This window comes from Phyllobates terribilis, unplaced genomic scaffold, assembly GCF_046119375.1.
Source record: "Phyllobates terribilis strain yellow unplaced genomic scaffold, ASM4611937v1 Scaffold_1__5_contigs__length_1240528914, whole genome shotgun sequence".
NCBI classification, from domain to species: domain Eukaryota; kingdom Metazoa; phylum Chordata; class Amphibia; order Anura; family Dendrobatidae; genus Phyllobates; species Phyllobates terribilis.
In genome coordinates, this window is record NW_027362761.1 from 1,209,475,449 (window position 1) to 1,209,490,311 (window position 14,863).

The window sequence follows — 14,863 nt, forward strand, 5'->3', positions numbered from 1 at the left end:
GAGCCGTGTATGTAATCCTGTGTGATACTGCTGAGCCGTGTATGTAATCCTGTGTGATACTGCTGAGTCGTGTATCTAATCCTGTGTGATACTGCTGAGCCGTGTATGTAATCCTGTGTGATACCGCTGCTCTGTCTCACTGCAGAGACTTCATCTCCCAGGAAACAGCGCGCCTGTGACCTGATGACGTCAGCGCACGTGCTGCGCGGTGACGTCGCTGAGAGGGCGGGGCCGTTAGTCCCAGACATGGCGGAGCTGGAGACAGCGGCGGAACATGAGCGAATCCTGCGGGAGATCGAGAGCACCGAGACTGCCTGTATCGGCCCCACACTGCGGTGAGTGCCGGAGAGAGAAAGAGACAGCGTCTGACAGGAGAGAGACAGAGACAGCTCCAGACAGGAAAGAGAGAGAGAGAGACAGCTCCTGACAGGAAAGAGAGAGAGAGACAGCCCCCCTGACAGGAAAGAGAGAGAGAGACAGCCCCCCCTGACAGTAAAGAGAGAGAGAGAGACAGCCCCCCTGACAGGAAAGAGAGAGAGAGAGACGGCCCCCCTGACAGGAAAGAGAGAGAGAGACGGCCCCCCCTGACAGGAAAGAGACAGAGAGAGAGAGAGACAGCCCCCCTGACAGGAAAGAGAGAGAGAGACGGCCCCCCTGACAGGAAAGAGAGAGAGAGAGACAGCCCCCCTGACAGGAAAGAGAGAGAGAGACAGCCCCCCTGACAGGAAAGAGAGAGAGAGAGAGACAGCCCCCCTGACAGGAAAGAGAGAGAGAGAGAGACAGCCCCCCTGACAGGAAAGAGAGAGAGAGAGACAGCCCCCCTGACAGGAAAGAGAGAGAGAGAGACGGCCCCTCTGACAGGAAAGAGAGAGAGAGAGACGGCCCCCCTGACAAGAAAGAGAGAGACAGCCCCTGACAGGAGAGAGAGAGACGGCCCCACTGACAAGAAAGAGCGAGACAGCCCCTGACATGAAAGAGAGAGACAGCCCCTGACAGGAAAGAGAGAGACAGCCCCTGACAGGAAAGAGAGAGAGACAGCCCCTGACAGGAAAGAGAGAGAGACAGCCCCTGACAGGAAAGAGAGAGAGACAGCCCCTGACAGGAAAGAGAGAGAGACAGCCCCTGACAGGAAAGAGAGAGAGACAGCCCCTGACAGGAAAGAGAGAGAGACAGCCCCTGACAGGAAAGAGAGAGAGACAGCCCCTGACAGGAAAGAGAGAGAGACAGCCCCTGACAGGAAAGAGAGAGAGACAGCCCCCCGACAGGAAAGAGAGAGAGACAGCCCCCCGACAGGAAAGAGAGAGAGAGACAGCCCCCCGACTGGAAAGAGAGAGAGAGACAGCCCCCCGACTGGAAAGAGAGAGAGAGACAGCCCCCCGACTGGAAAGAGAGAGAGAGACAGCCCCCCGACTGGAAAGAGAGAGAGAGACAGCCCCCCGACTGGAAAGAGAGAGAGAGACAGCCCCCCGACTGGAAAGAGAGAGAGAGACAGCCCCCCGACTGGAAAGAGAGAGAGAGACAGCCCCCCGACTGGAAAGAGAGAGAGAGACAGCCCCCCGACTGGAAAGAGAGAGAGAGACAGCCCCCCGACTGGAAAGAGAGAGAGAGACAGCCCCCCGACTGGAAAGAGAGAGAGAGAGACAGCCCCCCGACTGGAAAGAGAGAGAGAGAGACAGCCCCCCGACTGGAAAGAGAGAGAGAGAGACAGCCCCCCGACTGGAAAGAGAGAGAGAGAGACAGCCCCCCGACTGGAAAGAGAGAGAGAGAGACAGCCCCCCGACTGGAAAGAGAGAGAGAGAGAGACAGCCCCCCGACTGGAAAGAGAGAGAGAGAGACAGCCCCCCGACTGGAAAGAGAGAGAGAGAGACAGCCCCCCGACTGGAAAGAGAGAGAGAGAGACAGCCCCCCGACTGGAAAGAGAGAGAGAGAGACAGCCCCCCGACTGGAAAGAGAGAGAGAGAGACAGCCCCCCGACTGGAAAGAGAGAGAGAGAGACAGCCCCCCGACTGGAAAGAGAGAGAGAGAGACAGCCCCCCGACTGGAAAGAGAGAGAGAGAGACAGCCCCCCGACTGGAAAGAGAGAGAGAGAGACAGCCCCCCGACTGGAAAGAGAGAGAGAGAGACAGCCCCCCGACTGGAAAGAGAGAGAGAGAGACAGCCCCCCGACTGGAAAGAGAGAGAGAGAGACAGCCCCCCGACTGGAAAGAGAGAGAGAGAGACAGCCCCCCTGACAGGAAAGAGAGAGAGAGAGACGGCCCCCCTGACAGGAAAGAGAGAGAGAGACAGCCCCCCTGACAGGAAATAGAGAGAGAGACAGCCCCCCTGACAGGAAAGAGAGAGAGAGAGAGACAGCCCCCCTGACAGGAAAGAGAGAGAGAGAGACAGCCCCCCTGACAGGAAAGAGAGAGAGAGAGACAGCCCCCCTGACAGGAAAGAGAGAGAGAGAGACGGCCCCTCTGACAGGAAAGAGAGAGACAGCCCCTGACAGGAGAGAGAGAGACGGCCCCACTGACAAGAAAGAGCGAGACAGCACCTGACCGGAAAGAGAGAGAGAGACAGCCCCTGACATGAAAGAGAGAGACAGCCCCTGACAGGAAAGAGAGAGACAGCCCCTGACAGGAAAGAGAGAGAGACAGCCCCTGACAGGAAAGAGAGAGAGACAGCCCCTGACAGGAAAGAGAGAGAGACAGCCCCTGACAGGAAAGAGAGAGAGACAGCCCCTGACAGGAAAGAGAGAGAGACAGCCCCTGACAGGAAAGAGAGAGAGACAGCCCCTGACAGGAAAGAGAGAGAGACAGCCCCTGACAGGAAAGAGAGAGAGACAGCCCCCCGACAGGAAAGAGAGAGAGACAGCCCCCCGACAGGAAAGAGAGAGAGACAGCCCCCCGACAGGAAAGAGAGAGAGAGAGACAGCCCCCCGACAGGAAAGAGAGAGAGAGAGACAGCCCCCCGACAGGAAAGAGAGAGAGAGAGACAGCCCCCCGACTGGAAAGAGAGAGAGAGACAGCCCCCCGACTGGAAAGAGAGAGAGAGACAGCCCCCCGACTGGAAAGAGAGAGAGAGACAGCCCCCCGACTGGAAAGAGAGAGAGAGACAGCCCCCCGACTGGAAAGAGAGAGAGAGACAGCCCCCCGACTGGAAAGAGAGAGAGAGAGACAGCCCCCCGACTGGAAAGAGAGAGAGAGAGACAGCCCCCCGACTGGAAAGAGAGAGAGAGAGACAGCCCCCCGACTGGAAAGAGAGAGAGAGAGACAGCCCCCCGACTGGAAAGAGAGAGAGAGAGACAGCCCCCCGACTGGAAAGAGAGAGAGAGAGACAGCCCCCCGACTGGAAAGAGAGAGAGAGAGACAGCCCCCCGACTGGAAAGAGAGAGAGAGAGACAGCCCCCCGACTGGAAAGAGAGAGAGAGAGACAGCCCCCCGACTGGAAAGAGAGAGAGAGAGACAGCCCCCCGACTGGAAAGAGAGAGAGAGAGACAGCCCCCCGACTGGAAAGAGAGAGAGAGAGACAGCCCCCCGACTGGAAAGAGAGAGAGAGAGACAGCCCCCCGACTGGAAAGAGAGAGAGAGAGACAGCCCCCCGACTGGAAAGAGAGAGAGAGAGACAGCCCCCCGACTGGAAAGAGAGAGAGAGAGACAGCCCCCCGACTGGAAAGAGAGAGAGAGAGACAGCCCCCCGACTGGAAAGAGAGAGAGAGAGACAGCCCCCCGACTGGAAAGAGAGAGAGAAAGACAGCCCCCCGACTGGAAAGAGAGAGAGAGAGACAGCCCCCCGACTGGAAAGAGAGAGAGAGAGACAGCCCCCCGACTGGAAAGAGAGAGAGAGAGACAGCCCCCCGACTGGAAAGAGAGAGAGAGAGACAGCCCCCCGACTGGAAAGAGAGAGAGAGAGACAGCCCCCCGACTGGAAAGAGAGAGAGAGAGACAGCCCCCCGACTGGAAAGAGAGAGAGAGAGACAGCCCCCCGACTGGAAAGAGAGAGAGAGAGACAGCCCCCCGACTGGAAAGAGAGAGAGAGAGACAGCCCCCCGACTGGAAAGAGAGAGAGAGAGACAGCCCCCCGACTGGAAAGAGAGAGAGAGAGACAGCCCCCCGACTGGAAAGAGAGAGAGAGAGAGACTGCCCCCTGACAGGAAAGAGAGAGAGAGAGACAGCGAGAGAGAGACAGCCCCTGGCAGATAGTGATCACTCTTAGCTTGCACCTTGTTTTTGTTTGGAAGTGACGGTCAGTCTTTAATATCCCGACTAAGGAGAGACAGCTGCCGGCCGGGGAGATGACTGGTGGTTTGTCCCCTGCTGGGAGTTGTAGTCCTCCAGGATGAGTGGTTAGAGGTTATGTATGGCTGTGACATGTTCTGCCCTTGTTTCGCCGCTCTTGTGTCTGAGTTCCCGGGCAGCACTCGTGTGTCCGTCCTGTTACTTTTCCCCCATTCCTCCGGGTGGAGGATAATCAGTATCAGGCAGTGGAGGTGCGGCTGGATGTGCGGAGATGCGCAGCAGCACGCTATCATCTGTATATCGGCCTCGCCTCCACTCCGTTCAGTAGTGTAGTAGCGGATGTGCAGTACCTGGCTGCGGCCACTGTACAGATGGTGGAGCTGTGCTCTACAGCTGATCACATCCAGCTGGTAGAGCTGATTGACGGAGGCGCTGGTGCCTCGCCTCCACTGATCTGACACTGATGTTGTGACAGCTATGACTGTAGAGCCGGGGGGGAACACTTCTTCTGCCGGGGACAGTTGGATATTTATAACAACATTCGCGGCCGTCTAAAACGATTGCCTAATAAATGACCCTTCTGTGTGTGGTGAAACATTAAATGACCTCTCCCTCATGTGGTGGCGTCGGCTCCTTCTCATCAGTGATGTCAGGTGGGGTTGATGTTGGTATTATTTGTAACTGCTTCTCCAGTTTTGCGTCAGTCTGAAGTCGACTCTTTGTGATAACTTTTATAAAGATGTCGCAGCAGAAAGTTGTCGAAACAGATGTAGATTACACTTCAGGTCTCCTCAAGGGGGGAAATTCAGAGGTCTGCGGTGTATCACATAGGTGACGCCGAGGCTGCTGTGTGCGTCGCATAGGTGACGCCGAGGCTGCTGTGTGCGTCGCATAGGTGACGCCGGGGCTGCTGTGTGCGTCGCATAGGTGACGCCGGGGCTGCTGTGTGCGTCGCATAGGTGACGCCGGGGCTGCTGTGTGCGTCGCATAGGTGACGCCGAGGCTGCTGTGTGCGTCGCATAGGTGACGCCGGGGCTGCTGTGTGCGTCGCATAGGTGACGCCGGGGCTGCTGTGTGCGTCGCATAGGTGACGCCGGGGCTGCTGTGTGCGTCGCATAGGTGACGCCGGGGCTGCTGTGTGCGTCGCATAGGTGACGCCGGGGCTGCTGTGTGCGTCGCATAGGTGACGCCGGGGCTGCTGTGTGCGTCGCATAGGTGACGCCGGGGCTGCTGTGTGCGTCGCATAGGTGACGCCGGGGCTGCTGTGTGCGTCGCATAGGTGACGCCGGGGCTGCTGTGTGCGTCGCATAGGTGACGCCGGGGCTGCTGTGTGCGTCGCATAGGTGACGCCGGGGCTGCTGTGTGCGTCGCATAGGTGACGCCGGGGCTGCTGTGTGCGTCGCATAGGTGACGCCGGGGCTGCTGTGTGCGTCGCATAGGTGACGCCGGGGCTGCTGTGTGCGTCGCATAGGTGACGCCGGGGCTGCTGTGTGCGTCGCATAGGTGACGCCGGGGCTTTTGTTTATACCAGGGCTGTGGAGTTGGAGCCCATTTTGGAGGAGTTGGTATAAAATGGACCGACTCCTAAAATATATAATAAATTGGGTACAGTAATTCAATGAGGTTTGTGGGGAATATTTTTTCATAAGAATTTGGGAAGGTTATGAAGTGTCCTATAAATGTCTGTCCTATTCCTGATCTAAGGGTCTAGACTTTTAGCTGAGATGAATCGGTGCTACAGTAAATTCATCACTTAAACATGAGCCGTGTATGAGGGAGTCGGAGTCTAAGTTGTGGAGTCGGAATCCGTGTCATGGAAATTGAGGAGTCGGAGGTTTGGCTTACCGACTCAACAGCCCTGTGCATGCATCGCATAGGAGACACTGAGACGGCTGTGCATGCATCGCATAGGAGACACTGAGACGGCTGTGCATGCATCGCATAGGAGACACTGAGACGGCTGTGCATGCATCGCATAGGAGACACTGAGACGGCTGTGCATGCATCGCATAGGAGACACTGAGACGGCTGTGCATGCATCGCATAGGAGACACTTAGACGGCTGTGCATGCATCGCATAGGAGACACTGAGACGGCTGTGCAGGCACCACCGCATAGGAGACACTGAGACGGCTGTGCAGGCACCACCGCATAGGAGACACTGAGGCGGCTGTGCAGGCACCACCGCATAGGAGACACTGAGGCGGCTGTGCAGGCACCACCGCATAGGAGACACTGAGGCGGCTGTGCAGGCACCACCGCATAGGAGACACTGAGGCGGCTGTGCAGGCACCACCGCATAGGAGACACTGAGGCGGCTGTGCAGGCACCACCGCATAGGAGACACTGAGACGGCTGTGCAGGCACCACCGCATAGGAGACACTGAGGCGGCTGTGCAGGCACCACCGCATAGGAGACACTGAGACGGCTGTGCAGGCACCACCGCATAGGAGACACTGAGGCGGCTGTGCAGGCACCACCGCATAGGAGACACTGAGGCGGCTGTGCAGGCACCACCGCATAGGAGACACTGAGGCGGCTGTGCAGGCACCACCGCATAGGAGACACTGAGGCGGCTGTGCAGGCACCACCGCATAGGAGACACTGAGGCGGCTGTGCAGGCACCACCGCATAGGAGACACTGAGGCGGCTGTGCCGGCACCAACGCATAGGAGACACTGAGGCGGCTGTGCCGGCACCACCGCATAGAAGACACTGAGGCGGCTGTGCAGGCACCACCGCATAGGAGACACTGAGGCGGCTGTGCGGGCACCACCGCATAGGAGACACTGAGGCGGCTGTGCGGGCACCACCGCATAGGAGGCACTGAGGCGGCTGTGCAGGCACCACCGCATAGGAGGCACTGAGGCGGCTGTGCAGGCACCACCGCATAGGAGGCACTGAGGCGGCTGTGCGGGCACCACCGCATAGGAGGCACTGAGGCGGCTGTGCGGGCACCACCGCATAGGAGGCACTGAGGCGGCTGTGCGGGCACCACCGCATAGGAGGCACTGAGGCGGCTGTGCGGGCACCACCGCATAGGAGGCACTGAGGCGGCTGTGCAGGCACCACCGCATAGGAGACACTGAGGCGGCTGTGCAGGCACCACCGCATAGGAGACACTGAGACGGCTGTGCATGCATCGCATAGGAGACACTGAGACGGCTGTGCATGCATCGCATAGGAGACACTGAGATGGCTGTGCATGCATCGCATAGGAGACACTGAGACGGCTGTGCAGGCACTGCATAGGAGACACTGAGACGGCTGTGCAGGCACCACCGCATAGGAGACACTGAGACGGCTGTGCAGGCACCACCGCATAGGAGACACTGAGACGGCTGTGCAGGCACCACCGCATAGGAGACACTGAGGCGGCTGTGCAGGCACCACCGCATAGGAGACACTGAGGCGGCTGTGCAGGCACCACCGCATAGGAGACACTGAGGCGGCTGTGCAGGCACCACCGCATAGGAGACACTGAGGCGGCTGTGCAGGCACCACCGCATAGAAGACACTGAGGCGGCTGTGCGGGCACCACCGCATAGAAGACACTGAGGCGGCTGTGCGGGCACCACCGCATAGGAGACACTGAGGCGGCTGTGCGGGCACCACCGCATAGGAGACACTGAGGCGGCTGTGCGGGCACCACCGCATAGGAGACACTGAGGCGGCTGTGCGGGCACCACCGCATAGGAGGCACTGAGGCGGCTGTGCGGGCACCACCGCATAGGAGGCACTGAGGCGGCTGTGCGGGCACCACCGCATAGGAGGCACTGAGGCGGCTGTGCGGGCACCACCGCATAGGAGGCACTGAGGCGGCTGTGCGGGCACCACCGCATAGGAGGCACTGAGGCGGCTGTGCGGGCACCACCGCATAGGAGGCACTGAGGCGGCTGTGCGGGCACCACCGCATAGGAGGCACTGAGGCGGCTGTGCGGGCACCACCGCATAGGAGGCACTGAGGCGGCTGTGCGGGCACCACCGCATAGGAGGCACTGAGGCGGCTGTGCGGGCACCACCGCATAGGAGGCACTGAGGCGGCTGTGCGGGCACCACCGCATAGGAGGCACTGAGGCGGCTGTGCAGGCACCACCGCATAGGAGGCACTGAGGCGGCTGTGCAGGCACCACCGCATAGGAGGCACTGAGGCGGCTGTGCAGGCACCACCGCATAGGAGGCACTGAGGCGGCTGTGCAGGCACCACCGCATAGGAGGCACTGAGGCGACTGTGCAGGCACCACCGCATAGGAGGCACTGAGGCGGCTGTGCAGGCACCACCGCATAGGAGGCACTGAGGCGGCTGTGCGGGCACCACCGCATAGGAGGCACTGAGGCGGCTGTGCGGGCACCACCGCATAGGAGGCACTGAGGCGGCTGTGCGGGCACCACCGCATAGGAGGCACTGAGGCGGCGGTGCGGGCACCACCGCATAGGAGACACTGAGGCGGCGGTGCGGGCACCACCGCATAGGAGGCACTGAGGCGGCTGTGCGGGCACCACCGCATAGGAGGCACTGAGGCGGCTGTGCGGGCACCACCGCATAGGAGGCACTGAGGCGGCTGTGCGGGCACCACCGCATAGGAGGCACTGAGGCGGCTGTGCGGGCACCACCGCATAGGAGGCACTGAGGCGGCTGTGCGGGCACCACCGCATAGGAGGCACTGAGGCGGCTGTGCGGGCACCACCGCATAGGAGGCACTGAGGCGGCTGTGCGGGCACCACCGCATAGGAGGCACTGAGGCGGCTGTGCGGGCACCACCGCATAGGAGGCACTGAGGCGGCTGTGCGGGCACCACCGCATAGGAGGCACTGAGGCGGCTGTGCGGACACCACCGCATAGGAGGCACTGAGGCGGCTGTGCGGGCACCACCGCATAGGAGACACTGAGGCGGCTGTGCGGGCACCACCGCATAGGAGACACTGAGGCGGCTGTGCGGGCACCACCGCATAGGAGACACTGAGGCGGCTGTGCGGGCACCACCGCATAGGAGACACTGAGGCGGCTGTGCGGGCACCACCGCATAAGAGGCACTGAGGCGGCTGTGCGGGCACCACCGCATAGGAGGCACTGAGGCGGCTGTGCGGGCACCACCGCATAGGAGGCACTGAGGCGGCTGTGCGGGCACCAGCGCATAGGAGGCACTGAGGCGGCGCATTCAAAGGGCGTCAGGATGTATTTCAGCATTGCAAAAGCTGCGGTGGTCTGTAGTGAAAGCTAGTGAAGAATTAAAGGGCCAGCGGCCCAAACATTGCTGCTCCTAGGAGGCTGCCGAAGGTTCCCCACCCCTGATATAGAGAGAGTGGATAATCATTTTAAATCACGGCATTTGTAAAATTGCTCAAAAGTGACTGGTCATTCAGGACTGAAGGTTGTGCTTTATTGACTTTCCCCAGTAGTCACAGCAGAATCAGTCTCTCTCTCATGGCGGAGCCTAACTCTTTACCCCTGCAACATTGCTCGCGGTGGAGCCTAACTCTTTGCCCCTCTGGCGCTGCTTGCCATGGGGCCTGATGCTGTGCTCCCCCTAGCACTCCTGGTGGTGGAGCCTGACTCTGTGCCCCCCCCTAGCACTGCTGGTGGTGGAGCCTGACTCTGTGCCCCCCCTAGCACTGCTGGTGGTGGAGCCTGACTCTGTGCCCCCCCTAGCACTGCTGGCGCGTGGAGCCTGACTCTGTGCCCCCCCCCCCAGCACTGCTGGCGCGCGGAGCCTGACTCTGTGCCCCCCCCTAGCACTGCTGGTGGTGGAGCCTGACTCTGTGCCCCCCCCTAGCACTGCTGGTGGTGGAGCCTGACTCTGTGCCCCCCCCTAGCACTGCTGGTGGTGGAGCCTGACTCTGTGCCCCCCCCTAGCACTGCTGGTGGTGGAGCCTGACTCTGTGCCCCCCCCTAGCACTGCTGGTGGTGGAGCCTGACTCTGTGCCCCCCCCTAGCACTGCTGGTGGTGGAGCCTGACTCTGTGCCCCCCCCAGCACTGCTGGTGGTGGAACCTGACTCTGTGCCCCCCCCCTAGCACTGCTGGTGGTGGAGCCTGACTCTGTGCCCCCCCCCTAGCACTGCTGGTGGTGGAGCCTGACTCTGTGCCCCCCCCCCTAGCACTGCTGGTGGTGGAGCCTGACTCTGTGCCCCCCCCTAGCACTGCTGGTGGTGGAGCCTGACTCTGTGCCCCCCCCTAGCACTGCTGGTGGTGGAGCCTGACTCTGTGCCGCCCCTAGCACTGCTGGTGGTGGAGCCTGACTCTGTGCCGCCCCTAGCACTGCTGGCGCGTGGAGCCTGACTCTGTGCCGCCCCTAGCACTGCTGGCGCGCGGAGCCTGACTCTGTGCCGCCCCTAGCACTGCTGGCGTGCGGAGCCTGACTCTGTGCCACCCCTAGCACTGCTGGCGTGCGGAGCCTGACTCTGTGCCACCCCTAGCACTGCTGGCGTGCGGAGCCTGACTCTGTGCCACCCCTAGCACTGCTGGCGCGCGGAGCCTGACTCTGTGCCACCCCTAGCACTGCTGGCGCGCGGAGCCTGACTCTGTGCCACCCCTAGCACTGCTGGCGCGCGGAGCCTGACTCTGTGCCACCCCTAGCACTGCTGGCGCGCGGAGCCTGACTCTGTGCCACCCCTAGCACTGCTGGCGCGCGGAGCCTGACTCTGTGCCACCCCTAGCACTGCTGGCGCGCGGAGCCTGACTCTGTGCCACCCCTAGCACTGCTGGCGCGCGGAGCCTGACTCTGTGCCACCCCTAGCACTGCTGGCGCGCGGAGCCTGACTCTGTGCCACCCCTAGCACTGCTGGCGCGCGGAGCCTGACTCTGTGCCACCCCTAGCACTGCTGGCGCGCGGAGCCTGACTCTGTGCCACCCCTAGCACTGCTGGCGCGCGGAGCCTGACTCTGTGCCACCCCTAGCACTGCTGGCGCGCGGAGCCTGACTCTGTGCCACCCCTAGCACTGCTGGCGCGCGGAGCCTGACTCTGTGCCACCCCTAGCACTGCTGGCTGGCGCGCGGAGCCTGACTCTGTGCCACCCCTAGCACTGCTGGCTGGCGCGCGGAGCCTGACTCTGTGCCACCCCTAGCACTGCTGGCTGGCGCGCGGAGCCTGACTCTGTGCCACCCCTAGCACTGCTGGCTGGCGCGCGGAGCCTGACTCTGTGCCACCCCTAGCACTGCTGGCTGGCGCGCGGAGCCTGACTCTGTGCCACCCCTAGCACTGCTGGCTGGCGCGCGGAGCCTGACTCTGTGCCACCCCTAGCACTGCTGGCTGGCGCGCGGAGCCTGACTCTGTGCCACCCCTAGCCCTGCTGGCTGGCGCGCGGAGCCTGACTCTGTGCCACCCCTAGCACTGCTGGCTGGCGCGCGGAGCCTGACTCTGTGCCACCCCTAGCACTGCTGGCTGGCGCGCGGAGCCTGACTCTGTGCCACCCCTAGCACTGCTGGCTGGCGCGCGGAGCCTGACTCTGTGCCACCCCTAGCACTGCTGGCTGGCGCGCGGAGCCTGACTCTGTGCCACCCCTAGCACTGCTGGCTGGCGCGTGGAGCCTGACTCTGTGCCACCCCTAGCACTGCTGGCTGGCGCGTGGAGCCTGACTCTGTGCCACCCCTAGCACTGCTGGCTGGCGCGTGGAGCCTGACTCCGTGCCACCCCTAGCACTGCTGGCTGGCGCGTGGAGCCTGACTCCGTGCCACCCCTAGCACTGCTGGCTGGCGCGTGGAGCCTGACTCCGTGCCACCCCTAGCACTGCTGGCTGGCGCGTGGAGCCTGACTCCGTGCCACCCCTAGCACTGCTGGCTGGCGCGTGGAGCCTGACTCCGTGCCACCCCTAGCACTGCTGGCTGGCGCGTGGAGCCTGACTCCGTGCCACCCCTAGCACTGCTGGCTGGCGCGTGGAGCCTGACTCCGTGCCACCCCTAGCACTGCTGGCTGGCGCGTGGAGCCTGACTCCGTGCCACCCCTAGCACTGCTGGCTGGCGCGTGGAGCCTGACTGTGCCACCCTTAGCACTGCTGGCTGTCGCGTGGAGCCTGACTCTGTGCCACCCTTAGCACTGCTGGCTGTCGCGTGGAGCCTGACTCTGTGCCACCCTTAGCACTGCTGGCTGTCGCGTGGAGCCTGACTCTGTGCCACCCTTAGCACTGCTGGCTGTCGCGTGGAGCCTGACTCTGTGCCACCCCTAGCACTGCTGGCGCGCGCGCGGAGCCTCACTCTGTGCCACCCCTAGCACTGCTGGCGCGCGCGCGGAGCCTCACTCTGTGCCACCCCTAGCACTGCTGGCTCCTAATTCCTTGAACAGTCACAGCTGTTTCCCTCCTGCACAGTTGTCCTCTATGGCGCCATCTCCTGGTATAAAGCTTTTTTGCCATTACCTGGTGGACGCTCAGGAGGAGACGTCAGCCAGCGCCACAGGCAAATGCCCTGTCCTGATCCAGGTGCAGAAAAGACCCCAGTGACACTCAGCTCTGCTACATGAGCGCCAGGAAGCGCTCGCTGGCTGCTCTCGGTTTGCCCGCGTCTCGCACTTCTTCCTCTATACTTAGAAGCTGAGTCACAAATAAAAGGTTATAATAAGAAGGGAGAATTAGTGGATGTGTTGTCATTATTCGCACGCAGCCGCTATGCGAGGGACTGTGTTAAGTTCTTCTCTTGTGATATACTGCAGTCACATCCAGAGCTGTATTCACAGTGCAGCTGGCTGCAGCTTGGTCTCGGTGTCAGTGCTTTATACCAGAGGTGACTGCTTCCTGAGGGATAGCTGGGCGCTGCTCAGGTGGGTTAGTTACTGGTGTGTACAGACCAGCAGGGAAATCCCGCACCTTGCCAAGAGGCAGAACTATGAATGCAGCTCTGGATCTGACTGCAGTACGTTCACTACTGTGAAGGACCCTGCTAGAGGTCGGCTTCAGAATAATGACCAGCTGTAGCTGAGGGTGAGGACTATGCCGCTGCCTGGTATTCCATATCACAAGACCTCTGCTTGCTGGTCACAGGGCGATCACGACAGAAACCGGGCGTTACAGCCGCGCTGCGAGATCGGCATGTGACCGGCACTCTTCTTACCATGGAAGCAAGCAGTAAAGATTCCTGTTAAATCCCCCTGCCTGAGGTCGGGGAGCAGAGGGCAGAGGTCGTCCTGCTACAGTGATGTGGCTGCTAGGCGCCCCCTGCTGGAGGTCAGGGAGCAGAGGGCAGAGATCGTCCTGCTACAGTCATGGAGCTGCTAGGCACCCTCTGGAGGTCAGGGAGCAGAGGGCAGAGGTCATCCTGCTACAGTGATGTGGCTGCTAGGCGCCCCCTGCTGGAGGTCAGGGAGCAGAGGGCAGAAGTCGTCCTGCTACAGTCATGTGGCTGCTAGGCACCCTCTGTTGGAGGTCAGGGAGCAGAGGGCAGAGGTCATCCTGCTACAGTTATGTCGCTGCTCGGCGCCCCCTGCTGGAGGTCAGTGGGCAGAAGTCGCCCTAGCACAGTGCTGTGTGATGTGGCTGCACAGCGCCCCCTGCTGGTGGTCAGGGAGCAGAGGGCAGAGGTCGCCCTGGCACGGTGCTGTGATGTGGCTGCTCGGCGCCCACTGCTGGGGGTCAGGGGCAGAGGTCGTCCTGGCACAGTGCTGTGTGATGTGGCTGCTTGGCGCCCCCTGCTGGAGGTCAGGAAGCAGAGGGCTGAGGTCGTCCTTGCACAGTGCTGTGTGATGTGGCTGCTCGGCGCCCCCTGCTGGAGGTCAGAGGGCAGAGGTCATCCTGGCACAGTGCTGTGTGATGTGGCTGCTCGGCGTCCCCTGCTGGAGGTCAGAGGGTAGAGGTCATCCTGGCACAGTGCTGTGTGATGTGGCTGCTCGGCGACCCCTGCTGGAGGTCAGAGGGCAGAGGTCGTCTTGGCACAGTGATGTGGCTGCTCTGTGTCCCCTGCTGGAGGTCAGAGGGCAGAGGTCGTCCTGGCACAGTTGTGTGATGTAGCTGCTCGGCGCCCCCTGCTGGAGGTCAGGAACAGAGGGCAGAGGTCGTCCTGGCACAGTGCTGTTTGATGTGGCTGCTCGGTGCCACCTGCTGGAGGTCAGGAGCAAAGGGCAGAGGTCGTCCTGGCACAGTGCTGTGTGATGTGGCTGCTCGGCGCCCCCTGCTGGAGGTCAGGAGCCGAGGGCAGAGGTCATTCTGGCACAGTGCTGTGTGATGTGGCTGCACAGCGCCCCCTGCTGGAGGTCAGGAGCAGAGGGCAGAGGTCGTCCTGGCACAGTGCTGTGTGGTGTGGCTGCTCGGCGCCCCCTGCTGGACGTCAGAGGTCGCCCTGGCACAGTACTGTGTGATTTAGCTGCACGACGCCCCCTGCTGGAGGTCAGAAGTCGCCCTGGCACAGAGCTGTTTGATGTGGCTGCACAGCGCCCCCTGCTGGAGGTCAGGAGCAGAGGGCAGAGGTCGTCCTGGCACAGTGCTGTGTGATGTGGCTGCTCGGCGCCCCCTGCTGGAGGTCAGGAGCACAGGGCAGAGGTCGTCCTGGCACAGTGCTGTTTGATGTGGCTGCTCGGTTCCCCCTGCTGGAGGTCAGGAGCAAAGGGCAGAGGTCGTCCTGGCTCAGTGCTGTGTGATGTGGCTGCTCAGCGCCCCCTGCTGGAGGTCAGGAGCAGAGGGCAGAGTTCGTCCTGGCACAGTGCTGTGTGGTGTGGCTGCTCG

At 61.8% G+C, this 14,863-nt stretch overlaps 1 protein-coding gene across 2 annotated transcripts in view; it reads left to right on the forward strand.

The window, feature by feature from the left end:
- The first annotated feature begins 179 nt into the window (after window positions 1-179).
- Window positions 180-14,863, forward strand: part of EXOC6B (exocyst complex component 6B) — a 267,701-nt gene continuing 253,017 nt past the window's right edge. For both annotated transcript variants that reach the window (XM_073649495.1, XM_073649503.1), the window contains exon 1: window positions 180-335. In XM_073649495.1, coding sequence (XP_073505596.1) covers window positions 184-335 — 152 coding nt within the window. In that variant the 5' untranslated portion in view covers window positions 180-183. The remainder of the gene's footprint in view (window positions 336-14,863) is intronic.